At 43.6% G+C, this 19,645-nt stretch overlaps 3 protein-coding genes and 1 non-coding gene across 7 annotated transcripts in view; 2 read left to right on the plus strand and 2 right to left on the minus strand.

Annotated features, from left to right (window-relative positions):
- The window catches only part of Atpaf1 (ATP synthase mitochondrial F1 complex assembly factor 1), a 21,830-nt gene extending 18,707 nt beyond the window's left edge, over positions 1 to 3,123 (minus strand). The window contains exons 1-2 of the mRNA XM_028786428.1: positions 2,768 to 3,123; positions 113 to 221 (exon numbers count right to left, since the gene is read on the minus strand). Coding sequence (XP_028642261.1) covers positions 113 to 221; positions 2,768 to 3,093 — 435 coding nt within the window. The 5' untranslated portion in view covers positions 3,094 to 3,123. The remainder of the gene's footprint in view (positions 1 to 112; positions 222 to 2,767) is intronic.
- Positions 3,124 to 6,870: 3,747 nt separating this feature from the next.
- Positions 6,871 to 8,059, plus strand: Tex38 (testis expressed 38). Its single transcript, XM_028788322.1, has 2 exons — positions 6,871 to 6,910; positions 7,288 to 8,059. The coding sequence occupies exons 1-2, from the start codon at positions 6,877 to 6,879 to the stop codon at positions 7,890 to 7,892; spliced, it is 639 nt and encodes a 212-aa protein (XP_028644155.1). The 5' UTR covers positions 6,871 to 6,876; the 3' UTR covers positions 7,893 to 8,059.
- Positions 8,060 to 12,030: 3,971 nt separating this feature from the next.
- The window catches only part of Efcab14 (EF-hand calcium binding domain 14), a 39,014-nt gene continuing 31,399 nt past the window's right edge, over positions 12,031 to 19,645 (minus strand). For 3 of the 4 annotated variants that reach the window (XM_028786686.1, XM_028786672.1, XM_028786679.1), the window contains exon 12: positions 13,091 to 13,750. In XM_028786686.1, coding sequence (XP_028642519.1) covers positions 13,575 to 13,750 — 176 coding nt within the window. In that variant the 3' untranslated portion in view covers positions 13,091 to 13,574. Of the gene's footprint in view, positions 12,530 to 13,090; positions 13,751 to 19,645 lie in introns of those variants that run through there. The other variant, XM_028786693.1, reaches the window with a different exon arrangement.
- LOC114639761 lies at positions 16,014 to 16,139 on the plus strand. Its single transcript, XR_003714058.1, has one exon. It is a non-coding gene; the product is annotated as a U6atac minor spliceosomal RNA (small nuclear RNA).

The raw sequence follows: 19,645 nt of genomic DNA on the forward strand, positions 1-19,645 counted from the left end.
AACCAAACCAAACCAAACCAAACCAAACCAAACCAAACCAAACCAAACCAGATGACACCACACCACACACCACACCAAACCAAACCAAGCCTCAAGGCCCAGCAGGCCTTACCTTCTGCTCCACACACTTGATAAAATCACTTTGTTTGGAGTGCCCCACTGGTTGCTTTCGGAATTCACTGCGCTTCTCCAGGCGGGACTCAAAGGCAGCTGGGTCAGACCTGACAAAAAGTAAATAAAGGTGAAGCATCCAGGCATTTCTGGGTTTTGAAATAAGAAAACACTCCATAACAGCTCTTCAGAGAAGGGACAGACGCACCATGAGGCTGAAGGGTTTGTGTTCCGTTGTTAAGAACTAGGTATAGGCCTGAAAGTCAAGACAGTGGAAAGCAAAGCCAGCTAATTCAACTATAGTTCAGCCTCAAGGGCTCAGCAGTGCAAAGCTGTTTGTTTGGTTTTCTTTTTCCTTTTCTTTTGCAGGCTATTCCTTCAGTTGACATAGGACTTGCTTTCTCAGGTTCTTTAGCGACTCAAGATAGAAAGAATACTTTGAAGTCATATTGCTGGGTCACCTCTGAAGGCAGGAATCCTACAACACGACTGCTAGGTGATAAGGTTTTACCTGAATAGATCTAATGTTTGATGTCTCTATACCCACTCTCAGATCTTGTGCTCCAAGTGGATGCTTTGGAAGAAGACCTAGTACCTGAGTAGCTCCTTGACCTATCAAGACAGAACATCAGAATTCATCTTTTATCTCAAAATGGGGATACTCTTCAGGCTTAAAGGCTAGGCTGAGGTGGCCATTGTCACTAAGAATACTTCAGAATGTGTAGCTGACCAAGGGATACTTGGCTTTATATGTGGAGATGAAAACACCATCCAAGAACTCTAGCTACTTGGCTGGGAGACACACAACACCATGGGTGAGGAGCCAAGGGTATCTTGTTCAACCCTTTGGTAGACCTTCATAGTCAAGACATTATAGGGTACAGCCTATTCCATAAAACTGGATGTGACACCAAATGCCACTCTTTTCTTACTATGTAGATAGGCTGATCTTTTCTTTCCATCTGGAAGGACTGGGTCAGCCCAGCTAGTATGCACAGATGTACCTGAACTTGCCATGATGAGTGCACAGAAAACAGGGGCCCCCTGGGCAGCAGAGTTCTTGCTGAGCACTAGGGACACAGAAAATAGCTAACACACTGTTCTTACCTGAAGACACTATCTAGCTGTAGAGACATATCCATAAATATGTACACAAGCACTGCTGATAATTATAACCATAACAAAAAATTTGCTCAAACATCCTTAAATGACCGAGGTGGTGTCATGACTATATGTTTGACTGTGTTATTATTTTCCATATTTGGAACACATCCCTCCAGTGATTTTAGAGCTAGACCTAGACCATACTATTTGAAGTTTTGGCATTAGACTGGTCCAGAGAGAGTGGCAGGGACTAGTATGTGAAGGTTTTATATCGAGCACTGAGCAGTTTGGACACTGAAGAATTCAACAGGGCACCTTGGAAAACTCACTTTCTGAAATATCAGTATGTAAAATGCTGATGAGAATGACCTAGTAAGGAAGGAAAGAGACCATTATTGGTTCCTGAATAAGAATGAATGGAGCCGCTACGAACTGAGTGAGAGGAGACACCTCTTTGGAGACACTTGTGTGTAAAAGGGATCAGAGAGAAGTGGGTGGAGAGGACTGCAGGTCACATACTATTTAAAAATGACAAATATTTGAGAATAGCTAATGTTTGAAGGAGAGCAAAAGTATTCATTCATTCGTTTAATTCATTCATCATTGCTTCAAGAACTATAGAAGATCACTATATTCCTGGTAAAGTGACAGGTGGAGAGTTCCAAGGCTAGAAGCAGTAAATGCTAGTTAGAGGATGCTGCTGCCCATGTGAAGATGAAGAAGAACTTAGGGGAGTGGACTTAAAATGAGACAGAAAGCAGAGAACTTGAGCCTGTAATGTTTGGCTTCCTTTCAGAACTGCCTTCCTACAGCACCAAACTCTCAGACCACCTCTCCATTTTACCTTCACCCTTCTACCTGGAACTAGGCACTCACTAGACCTACTTTAACAGCCATAACCCTACCACACTTTTCCTCCTCAGTGCTGGGGATGGAACTCAAGGCCTGTGCATACTAAGTAAGTTCTTTTCCACTAAGCTACACCCCTTTATCTCCAGATTTTACTTTCTGGAAGCTGAAGCCTTAGGAACTCTGGTTTCGGTCAGATAAACTCTAATCAACCGTGTGACCTCGGACAAGCCTCTACCTCTCTCCAGATCCCTATATTACCTTAATGAAAGGGTTCAACGGACAATACGAATGTAACACTATCAGTCTTTACCGCACTCCCAGTCTCCTCTCCATGCAGTCAGGGTCCTAAGCTGGGAGCCTGGGAACCTGATCTCACCGGCAGGTATCCGCTGACTCAACATGTGACCTTGAGCAAATCAAACGCCTTCGCTGAAGGGCTTCATTTTCACAATTCTACATAGGGGATAACTTTCTCAAGAGCTGTCTTCCTCACAGGACTTTAAAGAGTCTTCCTGAGAGTTCTGAGAACTAAGCACAAAGACGACTGTGGAAAGATCTGCAGAGATGTGACCTGATCTCTCTAAACTTGGAAGCAAACTATTGGTATGGTGGGGACAGCAAAGTCCACCGTAAAGGATAGTGGCGCATTCTGGAAGCTCTGCCGCCGCGCGTTCCCACCTCCACCCGGTCAGGCCCGCACCTGCGCAGCTGCTGGATCTTGTCCCGGTAGCGGTCGTAGAAGGGGTTAGCTTCCAGCTCGCTGACCCCACTGCCATCTGCTCCCCCGGAGGGCAGGCCCGAGCCCCGGCGTACCGGGAACACGCGCAACTGTGCTGGTGACACGAACCCCAGCCCCAGGGCGCGGCTGCGCACTGCACACAGGCCTCGGTAGAGGCCGGCCACCTGCAGGACGGCGGGGCACGCTCCACCCGCAGCGGACACTACAGCCGCCATGGCCGCCTGCGCCTCCCCCTCCTCCTCCTCAGGCGCGTCAGCCTCGGCCCCCGGCCCGCGCGCCTGCTCCATCGCCCTCAAGGTCCGCGAGGCCCGCGTTCCGCCACCGAGGTTCCGCGCGCTCAAGGTTCCGGGTGTTGAGAAGGGATAGCCACGCTTAGGGCTGGCGGCTCTCGGTTCTGCCCACCCGCTCTGTGGGTGTAGTGGCGCGTCTCCTCCCGGGAGTCTGCCGGGATTCACCCCACCCCCAGACCAGCAGCCTCTGCGCGCCAGGCTTCTTCTGGAAAGCTGGCTTGCATCTTCGGGTTCTCACCGGGCTTGCCCCTTTTCTAAATTTACTTGCCACTAGCTGTAACAGTTTCTTTAGCTGCAAAGGATGTTTGAACATCATAGCTGAAGCTTCTCTTTATCGGTTTCTATTTGCAGAAGGTTTCCATTGGCCTTATACCCTATGAAATAGATATTAACCTCATTTTACAGATGGAGAAGCTAAACCGGCTGCAAACCATTAAAGTAGTACATTCCACCTAAGAGCTGAGCTTTTTAAAAATGCAATGCCTCTAAAGTCTGGGTTCCGTCCTGGCATTTAATTGAACTAAGGCAGGAACAGACTCCAAACTGTTCAATACAGCCTGCGCTCAGACATCACTCTCGATGCTGGGACAATGCAGTGGGAGATTATGGAAGTCTGACTTTGCTGGCCTGTTCCTGGCTTCAGATTCTTCCATGTGCTGTTTCCAATGCTCAAACAGGCATGCATTGCCTCCTCCTTGTCTGGAACTCAGTTCTCTCAGCATCTCAAAGAGACTTCTTGAGGAACCTCCCCATCATTAAAAAAAAAAAAAAACCAACTGTGTTGAAGTGTGGTGAGTCACATGTGGAAGTCAGAAGACAACTTTGTGAAGTAGGCTCTCCCCTCTTCCTTTCCAGTTTCCAGGGACCTAACTCAGGTCATCAAGGTCACATGGCAAGTGCTTTTAACCTGCTTAGCTGTGTCTCCCCCACCCCCCCTTATTTTACTCTGTCATCCCTGTTATTCCACTCTATTTTTCCCCCCTGGAGCTAAGGACTGAACCCAGAGCCTTGTGTTTGCTAGGTAAGCACTCTACCACTAAGCTAAATCCCCAATTCTTCCCACTCTATTTTTTACAGAAGATATAACCATCTAAAACTTTAGATCTGTGGTGGTGTGAGGTAGAAATGCCTCCCAGAGACTCAGGTATTTGAACACTTGTTCCCCTGTTGGGGGAGACTGTGAACCTTTAGGAGGTGGAGCCTTGTGGGAGGAAGTCTATCACAGGGGTAGGCTTTAAGAGTTTGTAGGCTTCCCCACTTCAGTCACTGCTTTTTGCTTCATGCATATGGATAAGGATATCCAGCTTCTTGCCCCAGCCACCTGCTGTCATGCTTCCTTTGTCATTATGGACCCCCTTTCTGGAACCACAAGGCAGACAAACAAAAATACTACCATCAAAACAAAACAACCCCCAAACAAAAAACAAACAAAACCAGCTCTCAGTCTATAAATTGCGTCACTTGTGGTTTTTTTTTGTTTTTTTTTTTAATATCATCACAGCAACAGCAAAGTAACTAATGCAAGCACTATGTTTACATAAACCCATGGAATTTACATTTTATTGGAACCAGATAAATGCTTGTATGTAGAAAAGCAAAGAAAAGTAAGAGACACACAAATAGGGCATTGCTTGAGCAGAGATTAGAATGGAATGAGCGAATGATTTGTATGGATACTTGCAGGGACAGACTAGCAAAGGGGGCCAGCAAGTGCAAAACACTATAGTTTTATAGTGCTATAAAATAGCAAGAGCTTATTATCCCCATGGCTGAGGAGACAGAGGTAGCGATGACACAGAGTTGAGTGGCTAAATTGCTCAGGGCTTTGAAGGCCATGGTTAAGACCTAGCTTTTGATCTGAGATGGGAAGCTTGAGCAGAGGACTAACATGGGTTCCTCTTCAAAGGATCACTCTGACTGCTGGAACCTGGAGTACATGCAGCAAAAATGGAAACCTCCAAGGGTGAGTAATTTGTCCTACCTTAAAGCCCAGGGTTAAGTATAACTTAATAGATAGGCAAGGAAGGATGTCAGCCAGAATGTTGAATATGTGAATCCAAAGTTCTGAGATATGTTCCAGGCTGGAGGTATAAAGGTGTGAATTATCAGTATATTTGTGTTCTTTAATGTTGTAAATATGGTTAAGTCCACTGAGAAGGGCATGTAGATAGAATGCTAAAGACTGACCCCTGGAGCATGCCAAGACTTAGGAGATAGTGGAAGACACCAGCTAAAGAAGAAGAAAGAGCCGAGGGAAAGGCATTCTGGGAGGAACTCTGTAAATAGTGCCTGCCCTAGTTTGACTCTGAAATGCTCTTAGTAAGCTCATGTTTTGAACACTTGGTCCCCAGCTAGTGGCACTATTTTGTGAGGCTGTGGAATCTGTGAAGAGGTTGGGCAGAATGAGGTCACATGGGGTAGGACTTTGAAGGCTATAGCTCAGACCTTGGCTCTGGCCCTGATCTCTGCTTCCTGTTTGCTGTGATGTGAACGGCTGTATTCTACCACAAGTTCCATCACAGCCATGATGGCCCACCCACTCACACGAGACCCAGCAACTATGGAACCCTCTGAAACAGGAGCTAAATTAAACCTTTCCTCTTAACATTGTTTCTGTCTGGTATATGGGTCACAGAGATACAAAAGTATCTCGAGTCACAATGGGAGACTATAAAAAGTAGAAAAACGAAATGTTAAGATTTCAAGTTAGGACTGGTTGGTATATTCCCCTGGGAGTTGACTGAGATATAACGTGTAAGGGCTTTCTAACTGAGCTACCCATAAGTGGATCAAGCTGCCTTATGTAATGAGCAAGACCCTAGCTCCAATAAATCCTAGGGTATCAGTTGCCAGTGAGACCTGCTCCAACTGGGCTCAGACATCTGAAGGGAGTTGGACTAGATAACTCCAAATTTCTTCTACGAAGAGAACTGAAATGACTGTTTGTTACACAGCAGGACTGATCTCTCTCTCTCTCTCTCTCTCTCTCTCTCTCTCTCTCTCTCTTTTTCTGTCTCTCTCTCGCTCATTCTGTCTCTGTCTGTCTCTGTCTGTCTCTCTCTCTCTCTCTCTCTCTCTCTCTCTCTCTCTCTCTCTCTCTCTCTCTCTCTGTGTGTGTGTGTGTGTGTGTGTAGGGGGATGTCTGATGGCCTGGCCAGAAGGGAATGGAGGTATGCAGAATAAAGGAAAGAAAGTTAGCCTGGAAGGGGATGCAAGACCGGATAGAGGAGAGCTCCCTCAGAGCCCAAGAACACTTGCTAGCACCTGTTGAAGAAAGGAAAGAAAGCAGAAATAAAAGAGATTGTAGGAGCCAAAGGAGGCACTGACCACTTGGTACTCTTGAGCTGGTTTTCTTCTGACAGCTTGGTCCAAGATTTGTTGAGGACAGACATGTCCAATGCTGTGTGCTCTGTCCCAGTCGGCACTGGGGAAGGTACCCAGTGGTGTTTCCTTAATCACCAACCCCATGGTTAGCCCCTTGAGAATGCCAAGGCCCTGTCCTGGGGCTACTCTATGGGTTCACTGTAAGGAATTGGACAGACAACTCTCCTGGTGCCTCAGTCTTTGGTAGAAGCAGTAGGTCGTTGTTTACTAGATATCACTGGACATCTAGTAAACATGGGCTCCACAAACATTGCCCCTGGAATGCCAGTTGGTCAGAACCCTATGACCTTTCCTTTAGAGAACAATGAGGCCTGGGCCTTCTGAGGACTCCTATTGGTGGAGTCCCGTGAATTTCCTCTCCCCATAGTGATAGGCTGGAGGCTGAGACTGACCTTTATGGATTCCCAAAAGGATCCAAGCCTCTCTGGCAGTAAGTGTAGCACCTCTAGTCTCTACCTCACATGTTGCTCCCTTGGGCATGGGGGCAGTTAGTGGAAATCTTTTGCAGGGATGAAGGAGTGGTGGCTTCTTGAAGTGCTAAGCAATTAGATGATTATCTTTTCTAGAAACTGAGGACTCCTGGGAGGCTGAATCCTTACCCATTTTAGACCTAGTGTTTCTCTCCTATAAATAAAATGATCCCTTAAGGAACCTGGAAGTCTAGTGTTGAGCTGGAGAATGAGGAGGGAGTGGAGGAATGGAGAGAACAGGAAGAGTGACTACTGAGGAGGTCAAGGAGGGGAGTGAGAAACAGCGCATATTAGGCATGTCAGCCAGCCAACCTTTTTCTCTCTTTCACTGCCTTAGTGTGGATCTTCTTGTGCGTTGGGTTCCTGGGGCTGTGTTCTGTGCTAATAGGAAGCTGCATACTCTTTCTGCACTGGAAGAAGAACTTGCAAAGAGAAGAACGTGCCCAGCAGTGGGTGGAAGTGATGAGAGCTGCCATATTCACCTACAGCCCACTGTTGTACTGGATAAACAAACAGCGTTACCATGGCATGAATGTAGCCATTAACACAGGCCCTCCCCCTGCTGTCACCAAGACTGAGCCTGAAGTTCAGAATCCAGATTCTTTGTGGGAGTTGGATATCTCTGAAGACAGGAGCTACATTGAGCAAGACAGCAGCCTCAGAGGTGAAGCCTCTGATCTCTTGCAACATGTTTTGGGGGTTCCAAAGCAGCCCCTGTCTTCAACAATGCCACAGCCTCGGACTGACTCCCCATTCCCACTTCCCATCTTTCAGGAGGTGCCCTTTGCCCTATCCCTCTGCCACCTGCCTCCCATGTTGGACCACTCTGTCTCCTACCCTTTGGCCAACAGCCCTGAAAGGAATGTTCACTTCTTTTCCCTCCCAACACTGGCCCACAGAACAAACTGCTTTAATGCCAAGCCTTTTGCTTCAGAGCTGTAGTTTCCTCTTATTGAGGGTGGGAGCTGCAAGTACCAAAGGCTCCCTTTGGTAGAAAACAGAGATAACCTCATGGAGTTGGTATTGACAAGGAGGTCAGAGCCACCTGGTGAGAGGTTTAAAGCCACAGACTTTAAAAAAAAAAATAAAGTCCAAGTTTCTCCTCTGTCTCATTTGCTCCTAGAAGGGCAATGCCTTTTGTCACAGCCAATGTGATGTTATGCTTTGTAAATCAAGCTGGTTATAAGCTTTACCACTGCATATGGGAACTGGAGATTAGCATTTGGGGGACACTGAACCAATATTAGTGGCTGGACGCAATATCCCTCCATCTAGTACTTAAGCCTGAAAGAGTGAGTGCCGGGCTCTGACCTAGGTCTCCAGGTACTGTTGTTCAGTAGGAGGGAAGCACAGATGCCATGAGAGAGGCCAGTTGTTGAGAGCTATGGTGGCCCAAACTGACTGTCATAGGCCTAACAAATGCCAGTACGGTAGAGCTGGACTGTTGTTTACCATGTACTGATTCTTAGCCGGCTTTGTCCTTTGTCTCTACTGTTCCCAAGAACAATGCCAAGTGGCAGTTCTGACCCTCCTGTTCAGATGCAGACTTGGGTTTCCAGGGCATATGGCTTTGTTGTTCTACAGCTAGCTCTCCAGTTCACATTTTCCTGACATCTAATTTCTCATATTTCTACCATACCCCATGGTGTCTTTGCTTACCATCGTCTTGTTAGAACAGTGGCTAAAAGCATTAGTGTGTAAGGGTTGTCATTAACTTGAATGGCAAACGGGTCAGAGCATCTTCTGGAATTACACCTGTAGTTTGTATCTTACCCTTTTTTTTTCTTCCATCTTCTGAGATGAGGGCTCACTATTTTAGTCCAGGCTGGCTTGGAACTTAGGTGCCCTTAAACTCCGGATCCTTCTGCCTTAGTCTTCTGAGTGCTGGTATTAGAGGGTTGTGTCCCCATACTTGGCATTATTGCTTCTATCTTTAAATTTTCTCTTTAATTTCATGTGTATGGATGTTTTACTTTCATATGTGTCTATGCTTGTGGAAGTCAGAAGAGGATATCAGATCCCCTGGAACTGGACTTAGACAATTGTGACCCTCTATGTGAATGCTGGGAATTGAACATGAGTCTCCTGGAAAAGCAGCCAGTGTTCTTTAACCACTGAACCATCTGAACGCATAAAATGGGCCTAGATGGAGCTTCTGATGGATGCCAGAGCAGGCTAACTCCTCAGCCTTTCTTCTCATCCCTGAGATGACTGAAGCCTGAGCTTTGCTGCATTCAGGTCAAACATTGAAATGCTTTCATGTCTTTTTTGAAAAAACAAAAACTGAAAACCCATCAAACAATGAATTTCATTAGGGTTGCTTACCAGTGGCTACAGAATAACTTTCCCTCCCATAGCACTCATTAACTACATTTAAGTCCTCAGAGAGAGGTGGTGGCTCCAGGAGCTCCTTCCAGATCCAGGGTGTTTGTTGGCAGGCCCAGTCCTGTGCAGGTAGTCACAGCTATAGTGGGTTTGAGAATTCAAGAGCCACACCAGCTCAAAGTCAGTATTCTAAACCACTCCCCGACTTCCTGCAGCTCCTTTATTCTGTCTACCTTTTCTTCTGAGTCTCCCTGAACCCAGAGGGGCTATATAAATGCCTCATTTAGGGATGGACATTCAACCCTCACTTTGACTGATTATGGGTCTCTGTAGTGTGGCCTAGGACCTTCCTAGCCACAGGCTTTTGATTAGGATTATGATATTAACTATGAATTCCCTGTTGTGGAGTGGGCCTCAAATCCAAACAGAAACTGGTTGGTTATTCCTGTAAGAGTTGCTCCTATTGTACCAGTGGGCACATCTTGCTTAGCTGGTCAGCAGTATTGCACACAGGGCCCACAGATGACTGTTGATGGCTTTTCTCCCTCAGCAGCCTGAGGGAGTACCTTCATGCATTATGATGGCTATCCATCAGGAAGGAAACTCCCGGAGCAGTTCCAGTTTGATTTCTGTCCTGTGAACAGAGGATGAGGTATCTTCAGCAAAGGTCTTACAGAGGAGTCTGGTGGGCAATCAGCGGCAGAGAGAATTCTTGCTTCTTCTTGTTGTTGCTGTTAGTTTTAGGAGCTTCCTTGACGAAATCCTAAAGCAGATTCTCGATTGTTTTGTACCACCTACTAATAGTGCTTGATTTCAAGAGGAGGAAGCAAGCAGTCCACTAAAATAAAGATTAAAGCAGGTTTTTCCCTCTAATTATCAAGGGAGCAGGGAAGATTTTAGTCAGACACAGTGAGAGAAAGGAAATGTTTTATTTAAATTAAAATGGCTATATTGATAGGAAATAAGTAATGCTCAAATGAAGTCATGGAAACCTTGAAACCACTCTCTAAGCAGAACCAAAATTGCTTATATATTACCAAAATAGTTCCATTAATATAAAGTAGATTTACAATTCTTAATATGAGAAAACAACAAGGTAGGTCAGGTTTATATAACAAACAATACACGCTCTCGAAAGTCTCAGGAATACTCAAATGTGTTCTGGCTTGAATATGAGAGAAGGGACCACATCTAGATGGTTGGCAAGCAAGCCAATGAGGTGTGTAGCAAACAAAAGCTGTCACTAAAAACAACTCAATAGGCCATTATGAGTGTGAGCCCATCACAGGCAAAATCTTCAACTGTGACGCTGGGACCAGGGAGGGGGCTGATGGGGCTGTGTCCAGCAACGGTAGAGCGCAAACTGCAATGGAAGGGAAAAGAGCTGGTAGTGAAGTGAGACTGTCTGCCTTGGCTCTTCTGCATTAGACCTATTCTCCAGTGCCAAGCATCCATTGCTCTGCTCCACCTGAAGGTCACTGCAATCATATTTAAGCCAGGTACTTTTTTGAGACAAGATCTCCCTAGGTAGCCAGACTGGACTAGAACTCATTATTTTCCTGCCTCAGTCTCCCAAGGGCTGGGATTACAGGTACGTACTACCATGACTGGCTTGTGGATGGTCTTTCAGTAAATATTGTGGTAGATGGTACACAGCAATAAAGCAAAGGACCAAGGAGTAATATGTTAAGAAACTAAGGTGGGAAGTATTCTGAGCTACTGACTGATAAGGCCAAAGGATTGAAATCCAAAGCCAAACTCACCACCACTATCACTGGGTTCTTGTCTTAGAGGTGATCTGTGGCTGGTGAAGCCTGACTAACACAAGGCACTGGATGCACAAGTTAAGACAATAAACAAATGAAGACCCAATCTTCACTGATTGATAGGTTTTTGGGGTTCCTAAGCCAGTGAGTCTGTCCAATTTTTAGCAAAGGAGAATAAGATACCCACCTCTGCCCAAGAGATCCGGTAATGCCACAGGCAGGATGAGAAGGGTATAATAGGTCAGAGACAATTATGGCTACCTCTGGTCAATTTGGTAGGAGATATCACATGGTTCAGGGGTGATGCTGGCAGACAAGCTTGACATGGAAAAACCAGAAGAAAGACCAAGAAACAAATCCTGCTTCCTCACTGAAAAGCATATACCACAAAGAGTTAAGGTGGCTTGAAAGTATCTGCCTACAAATAAGAACTTGAAACTAAAAAGGACAAGCTACATTACCCTCAGTATATTTCATATAAATCAGTTCTCAAAAAAAAATACCTTGCAGGTACAGACAGACTATTTATGGTACAATATGTACAAATATAGCAGAATAATTCAATTTATTGCTAGAACTTTATTTGGTTGCTACAAAATCTGTAAGGGTATATATATATTAAAAAGGGGGAGTACGGAAGGCAGCCAGAAGAACAAGAGTTACCTAAAGAGCCAGGATAATGTTGAATTGTATTTTTAACCTTGCCAAGAAGGTGACAGCATAGACGAGCAAGGCAAACATTAAGGCAAAAAATTTAAAGAGGGAGAAACATGAGCTAGGAAGACTCATGCACAGGAAAACGTATCTTGCCTTCACTGAGTTTTAATATGTCTAGAAAAAAAAAAGAGCCAAACACTAAGGTGAATATCATATAAAAGAAACAAAATATAAAAATCAAATCAATCAAAGCAAAGCAAAGCAAAGCAAAGCAAAGCAAAGCAAAGCAAAGCAAAGCAAAGCAAAGCAAAGCAAAGCAAAGCAAAGCAAAGCAAAGCAAAGCAAAGCAAAAGCAAAAACCAAATGTCTTTGAAGGTTTAAGGGTACTAGACTGTATCTACAGCTGACAGGGCAACTTGAACAAAATTAACAAGGAATCACCTGTGCTAAAGAAGCCTGCTATCATAGCAGCTTCTCCAGGGTTTCCCTGACTGGCTACAGCCACATGTAGTTCTGGAAGGTCTTCTACTGGAGTTGCCCAGTGACTCCTAAGAACAACACTGGGAGTGTTCTCAACACGTCGGTGAATGGTGATTTCCTTCTACTCAGACTGTTCCTGACCTACCCAAAAGGCATGTAAAGAGAGAAACATCACACCTGCTTTTTAGATCTGAGAAAACTGCCCCCATCACCAGAAGGCTCCTGCTCCAAGCATGCCTGCTCCATGTGGTATCCTCTGGACAGAAAACCCATGGCTCCCTCTGAGTGAACAAGTATGAGGAAAGAGTAAGATTTCATGTTTCATCTGACCACATTTTGGCTTTAGGCATCCTGCCAAGAAATAGAGCAAGCTCTTTGTTATCCTAAAGGTAAAACCCAAAGGGACTTGTTTCCCAAGTCGAAACTCAGAGCTTTTTCTCTAGTGCTCTGGGCAACTAGTTTGGGATAGCACCCAAAGTCATGAACAGACTGGACACGGTGCTGAAGGTAGGCAGTTACAACTTTAAGGTAGTCTGGAGTGGGTGGGTAAAGAAGACAGTCTTCTTTATCTGAGGGGAAAACATAATTTCCCACTGAGTAACTTTTATGTTCATAATCCTTGAAAGATAATTAAAAATGAGGAAAATCCCAGTAAGACTTCTCTGGTTCTTAGGTTAGGAATAGGAGCAATGGCCCAGAATCTGACTTTCCTGAGCTTGGAACTGGCACCCTCTGCACAGCATCCATACCTGAACTGATGTCCCAGCTTCAAACCCCATGGTAGTGCCCAAGCATTTGAGGGTTGCCTTAAGGAGATGTGAAGAGTTTCAGCTGCCCCCCCCCTCAGCAGACTGTCAATTACTCATAAAAAGTCATTCATTCATAGCCAATCATCTGACTTTCTACACAATATGCGCAATCTTTCATTTTCTATATTTACAAACAGAAAAGACTCATCTTTCAAAGAGAAGACATTCTGAGGCTCTATAAAGTGCAGCTAATTTAAGGCAAATTCATATGAAATATAGACAGTGACTTATTACCTCTCTATACACACACTTTCCAGCTTTAAAAGGTAAATTCTCTTCCCCTTAAAAACAGGAAAGAGAGAAAAGGGCTTTATTTTTTTTTTCCTGGCAACTTTAAGTTACAAGATCTCACTGGCTTCATGAAATCATAGATTTCCAAACATCATATTTTAAGTAAATTTTTTTTTAAAAAAATATCTTTTTTTAAATAGCATTTTCAAACAAGTTAAAAGGTGACAATGTGTTTGCTACAGTAGTATGAAGGGCTGGAGGGCTGATGAGTTAGTCAGGAGGTTTGTTTGTTTTTTTAGGTAAGTAGATTTTAGGTAGTCCAGGCTACACATGCATTTCAAATATGCCTGATGAGACTAGATACCTAAAGCTACTTTTAGCTCCAGGAAAGAATATCTCCCATCTCCATTGGAATCAAATGCGCTCAAGCTTTCTGGTCTTGGCATGGCAGAGCCTAGGGAATTCCAGAGTTCCTGGTAGGTCAGCATCCCATTCACATCTTGACCAGTCTTGTGGAATAAATCCTGAAGCTCTGTTAAATGGAAATTATGAAACAGACATGTAGTATGTTTATGCATACAGTTAGAAGTAGCTTCAACTGATTTCCCAGGATTAAAAGAAAGGCTACTTTGCCAGGTGTGGTGGTGAGCGTCTTTACTCTCAGCATTTGGGAATGGGTGGATAGAGGCAGGCAGATCTCTGTAGATTTGAGAGTAGCCTCATCTACACAGTTAAGTTCCAGACCAGCCAGGGCTACATGGTGAGACCTTATCTCAAGCCCTTCCCCTGCAAAACAAAACAACTCTCCCAACTTGCTGGCAGGGGTAGAGAGATGGCTCAGTGGTTAAGAGTGCTTGCTGCTCTTCTAGGACTGTGGGTTTTGCTCCCAGTCACTTGTAACTTCAGGTCCAGGAAATCAGATGACCTCTTTTAGCCTCCAAGAAGCAGTCTCCCCCTGCACTCCCCAGCCCAGTGGGTAAAGTGCTTGTTATCATGCACGAGTGAGGACCAGGGTTTGGATCCCCAGAATACATGCAAATGCCAGGAAGTCATGATGGCCTTTCTGTAACTCCAACTTCAGAAAGTGGTGACAGGATCCCTAGAGCAAGCTGGCTATTGAGACTAGCCCTACCAGTAAGCCCAAGGCTTGACTGAAAGACTGACTGGGTGAGGCAGGACTAGCAATGGAGATGATTCCTGATATCAGTGTGGGACCACCAAATATATGTGCACACATGTACATGTGTACAAGTCACACACAGATAAACATGCATATACACAAAACCCGTACCCATAGATGTAAACATGTATATAGACACATAAACGAAATACACATGCATGCACATACAGATGTGAAATAAGGAAAAAAAAAACCAAGAATGATAAATTTTGATCCTTTAAAAAGGAGAGGAATACTATATTGCATAGCTTCTTACACTGTGAGATGAAAACCCATATGGGAGTTATGTACCTGCAGTTTGGGGTCATGTTTGGCAACAGTAAAAGATTTCTTAACATTTAGTGAACAAACATTAAATGCTTAACAAGTCTGAGGTGTTTCTGGAACTGCTAGCCTGTGCTGCAGTACACAATGTGCTGACACACAATATATACTCGACAGTGCATATGCCTCATGCCACACGCCACTAAATGGTGCCTGAGGCACTTTGCTTTGGATTTCAGTCTACTGTATGCTGTGAACTGCAGTGCTTTTATAGTATATACCAACAAGTTTTCTCTTCTTATAGAAACATAATAGTTTGTAGAAAACAAAGACTTTCAATATTTTCTTGCCATTGTTCTTTAGCATGTATCAAACCAGTGCATCTTTTGGTTGTATTGTTAGAATATTCAATTTTTAAAACTGCTATTTGAGTTGCTGACTTTAGTTTTCAATTTCTGAAATGGTTCTAAAGACACTTTTGCTATTTTGTACTACATGTTTATGTGAGAAGGCATTCTCAGTTCTGACAATTATAAAATACAAAGATCAATTGTAGCCAGTATTTGGCTACTTTGTAGCTATTTTTTTTCCTTCCACCCTTTCAACCCCCAACACTAGATAGGGGAGAAAAAAAAGACAAAGGGAGAGCGGGCAACATTATCCTTAGACTACTTCCTGCTGATTAGGGGTGTTTAGTTCTTTGGGACAAGTTTGATCTTTGCCATCAAGACACCTAATTTTTTCTTTTTTCTTGTTTCTTCTGAGTCTGGCTACTTAACAAATGGAGACCAACTGCAACCAACAACAACCAACAACCCAGCCTGCCTCTTGGGGACCTAGCATTTACAACTTTGAAAAGCACTGAAGTGTAACAAATATTACCTAGTATGGTGATCTTTCTACTAGGTAACATTTGTCTTTCTAGATCTAGAAATTAAGTAATTGAAGAATCAGGAACTTGGGAGGGAGATAAACACAGAAGGAAGGAGAAAGGTAAAATAAGTAAGGATGTCTGAAAAAGTCATAGGAATCATATTATTAACTATTTGCCTAAAAAAGCCCCATTATAATATATTAATTCTATGTGTAAATATACATATACAGTTTAAATGAAATTTCCTTGTCTAGGCTGACAATGATCCCCTACAAGAGACCACCTAAGAAAACCTCAATATTAGGCATAAGAAGTCCTCTTTTTGCTGTTGGTCAGGTTTATTCAAGAGACTCTCCAAAACTCCCCCAAATAGCTACCATTGCCATTGGTTGGAAGGTTAAGTTCCTATTGTTCAAGATACCATGTACTTCAGACACAGAGTCAGAGGCCCCTGAGCTGGAACTGACCTGAATGCTTGTGTTGTATGAAAAGAGAGAAGGTTAGCACTCCTCTTGACAAGTATGGAAGAGGCTGTTGGGCCTAACAACACACATATGGTTAAGGCATTGACACCTACTGTGTGACATCTAACCACTGAATGCTTCTGCTCTAAGGACTAGGTTTTTTGTACCAGAGGTGCCAATCAAGCTTCCAAAGGAGGGAAGCAACCAAGAGTGCCACATAGATACAGTGATTATGGAACACACGGTGACCAGCGTGGGATGATAACCCCATGGGTGCAGTAGTGGCATGCATATGTTGGCAATAACCATCAGCTCTCTAATTGGACTTAGGACCTGCTTAAATTAAGAGGGAAACTGTGTCTAGTCCTGGAAACTCCGTCAACTACCCAGGCCCAGTGAAGTCATGAGTCTTGGAGGAGAACCCACCAGAATAAATTCTAACAACATTTTAAATATTTGTCCTTACATCCACGGATAAATGTAACAAATGGAAACCATTACAGAAAACCACAACCAATCAAAATGCAGAGTGGACTCCAGTTCCAATGGGCACATCTATAAAATAGCTCCTACACCTATGGCTTAGGAACACTGCAGAAGACAGGGTAGAAAGAGTATAAGCGCCAGTGGATCAGCAGGTTTACCCTGGGACTGTCTCTTAGGAATGTCAGAAGACACTATAAAGTCTCACCTACGTGACTGTCTAACTATGAACTGAACAAGGACAGCAACAAGAGACACACCAAAGTGGACGGGATAAACCCCATGAGGCTTCAATCCTACACAAAAAACTATATACATATAGGCAACTGCAAGATGCTGAAAGTAGGAAAAATAGTTTCTCCAGGGAAGAGCACATCAATTGGTTGTTTAATACCAAATGGTCAGCCCTGAAAACATACATATGAGGAACACTATACATACAGATCGAGCAGGTCATAGTTAGGAATATGTATGTGTACACACACACACACACACACAACAACAACAACAATTAAAGAAAAGGAGACCATGGAGTTGAAAGAGAGCAAGGAGACATATATGTGAGGGTTTGGAGGAAAGAAAGGGAAGGGAGAGAGATGATCACCAGGACAGCCACCGTTAGGAACAATGATGATGTGGGGATTACAGGGCTAATGAGAATGTCAACTGGAAGTCACGTTCTGAACAATGGTTTGGCCGTTCAGGAATTGTACAACCTGGCAATTTTATTCCTAGGTACTAGGTCAAGAGAAAAACATATGTTTCTATAAAAATCTATACCCTCATGTTCACAGCAGTATTATTATTTGTAAAAAACTAGAAACAACCCAAATATGTATCAACTGATAGATGGATGAACCAAGTGTGAATATAGCATACAATGGACTATTACTCAGCTATAGAAAGGAAGTATTGTTTCATGCCACAATATGAAAAGAGCACTATGATAAAAGAAGTATACACAAGGCCACGGATTACATGATTCCATTTCTACAAACAAAATATCCCAGATACATAAGTTTATTGAGACAGTAAGGGTAACTGGAGAGCAACTTAAACTTCTCCCTTATTTACTTGTTTGTTTATTGTATATGTGTACATGCATACACAAAAAGGTGCATGTGGAGATCAGAGGAGAACTTCTGGGAGTGGGCATTCTTCTTCTATTATGTGGCTCCTGCTCAGGGTGTCAGGATTGATGCCAAGCACTGAGGCGTCTGTCCAGCCTCAGGAGAGGCTGTTAAATGAGTATGAAGCTTCATTCTGGAGTGATGAAAATGCTATGGAATTAAGTCAAGGTGATGGCTGTATAACCTTGAGATCACACTAAGGCCCATGCGAAAGGGTGACATAGAATATGAATATCTCCATTAAAAAAGAACCATAGGACTCTCTGTCTGCCTTTGTGTATTTATTTTTTGGTAGTTAATGCTACCAGTTGATTTGTATTTAAAAAAAAATAACCAAACAAACCTAAGATACTATTTTAGAAAATGGCATTAGAAAATTTCCAACAAAAGCCATTAGCATTTAAAACGATTTGACCCAGGGGTGGTGGTGTATGCCTGTAATCCAGAGTTCAAGGCCAGCTGTAGATATACAGAGTATTGAGGCCAACCTGGCTACATCAAGCTGTCTTAAAACAAACAAAAACAAAAACAAAAAAATCAAAAAATCTTTAAACAAACACCAACCAACCAACCAACCAAAAAAATCCAAAAGGGGTTTCAGAGAGATGGATCAGTGGTCATGAGTTTGTACTGCTTTCCCAGAGGACCAGAGATCAGTTCCCAGCATCTTCCCAGCATCCTTGTCAGGTAGCTCACAACTGCCTGCAGCTCCAGCTCCAGGAGGATCTGATGCTTCTGGCCTTTGAGAGTGCACACACAACTAAGAATTATAGAAGAAATAAAAAATAAAAAAGACTTGATTGAGTTCTTATGCTCACTGAAAAGATTTATAATACTGAGGAAATGAAGGTCACTAGTGTTTCTTTAAAAGACTTCCTGATTATTTTTCTTCATTTATTCAAGACCATGCTTTGACTTCACACGCCTCTTGCTGTTTGGTACCTGGGAAGATTGAATGTGCTGAAGGGAGGAAAAACCATTTCTGTGCAAGATCCACTCCATTGAGGAATTCTTATAAATTCCTGACAGGCCCTCCTCACTCCTGTCACAGGCCTGACAGTGCAGCTGGTGAGACCTCAGAAGTGCCCTGAGCCAGCAAAGCAGATGGGATACTTCTTCCCTACACCAAATGGCTAGACGGAGATTCCTCTTAATAGAGAGTAAATCAGTGACTCTCCTTTCCCTCCAGAAAACAAAGGAAAGCCACCACAGACTGGGCAAAAGTAGTGGTAGTTAAGCACTAATTGAGAATGAATAAGCAACACATTCATTCAGTTACACAATCATGTCTACCAGGCTCTGTGGTACGGGCTAGGGAGTGAACAGGATAAGACCTTACTCATGGAAGCTAAACTGTTTCTTCCTAGGGAATCTGAGCAGAGTGGCATATGCTAAATAGGAGCAAACAAAACACGTCATAATGTACAGGAAACACCTGCTGCAGACCCAGGAGATAATGTACAATGGCATCTGAACTCAAGTGAAGAACCAGCAGAAGTATGTGGTCAGAACTGGGTAACTTTCCAGACAGCAAGAGACAACCAGGAAGACTCAACATCACAATGAAGAGTAGAAGACACTACTGGGAACAAGGGAGACATCGTTCTATGACATATAGCCTTTGTATAAATATTTATTCTGCTCACTGTTAGAATCCCAGAGGGCCTGTTGCAGGCAAACAGTCAACTTTAACTTGTTTTGCTAATCTGACAGAATTGTTTGCTTTTTCTGTCCTTTGGATTACACAACCTGTCCTTATGGAAAGAAAGGGACATTTTTAGAGACATGATCTCATTCTATATAGCACAGGCTGGCCTCAATTTCTTTATCTTTGTGCCTCAGCTGGGATTATAGGCATATGCCACTGTGTCTGGCTGACACTGTATCTTACAATGCATTCCATCCTTTGACATGGGGTCGGGATGGCACTTACTGAATGACTGAAGACCTTAAACAACATTTAAGAGAAAGACAGTATGGAAGCTTTAGAGTCAGCCTCAGCTTGAATTCTGTCTCAAACAATTCTCTGCTG

Source organism: Grammomys surdaster, unplaced genomic scaffold, assembly GCF_004785775.1.
Source record: "Grammomys surdaster isolate TR1022 unplaced genomic scaffold, NIH_TR_1.0 100, whole genome shotgun sequence".
In the NCBI taxonomy this organism is placed as follows: domain Eukaryota; kingdom Metazoa; phylum Chordata; class Mammalia; order Rodentia; family Muridae; genus Grammomys; species Grammomys surdaster.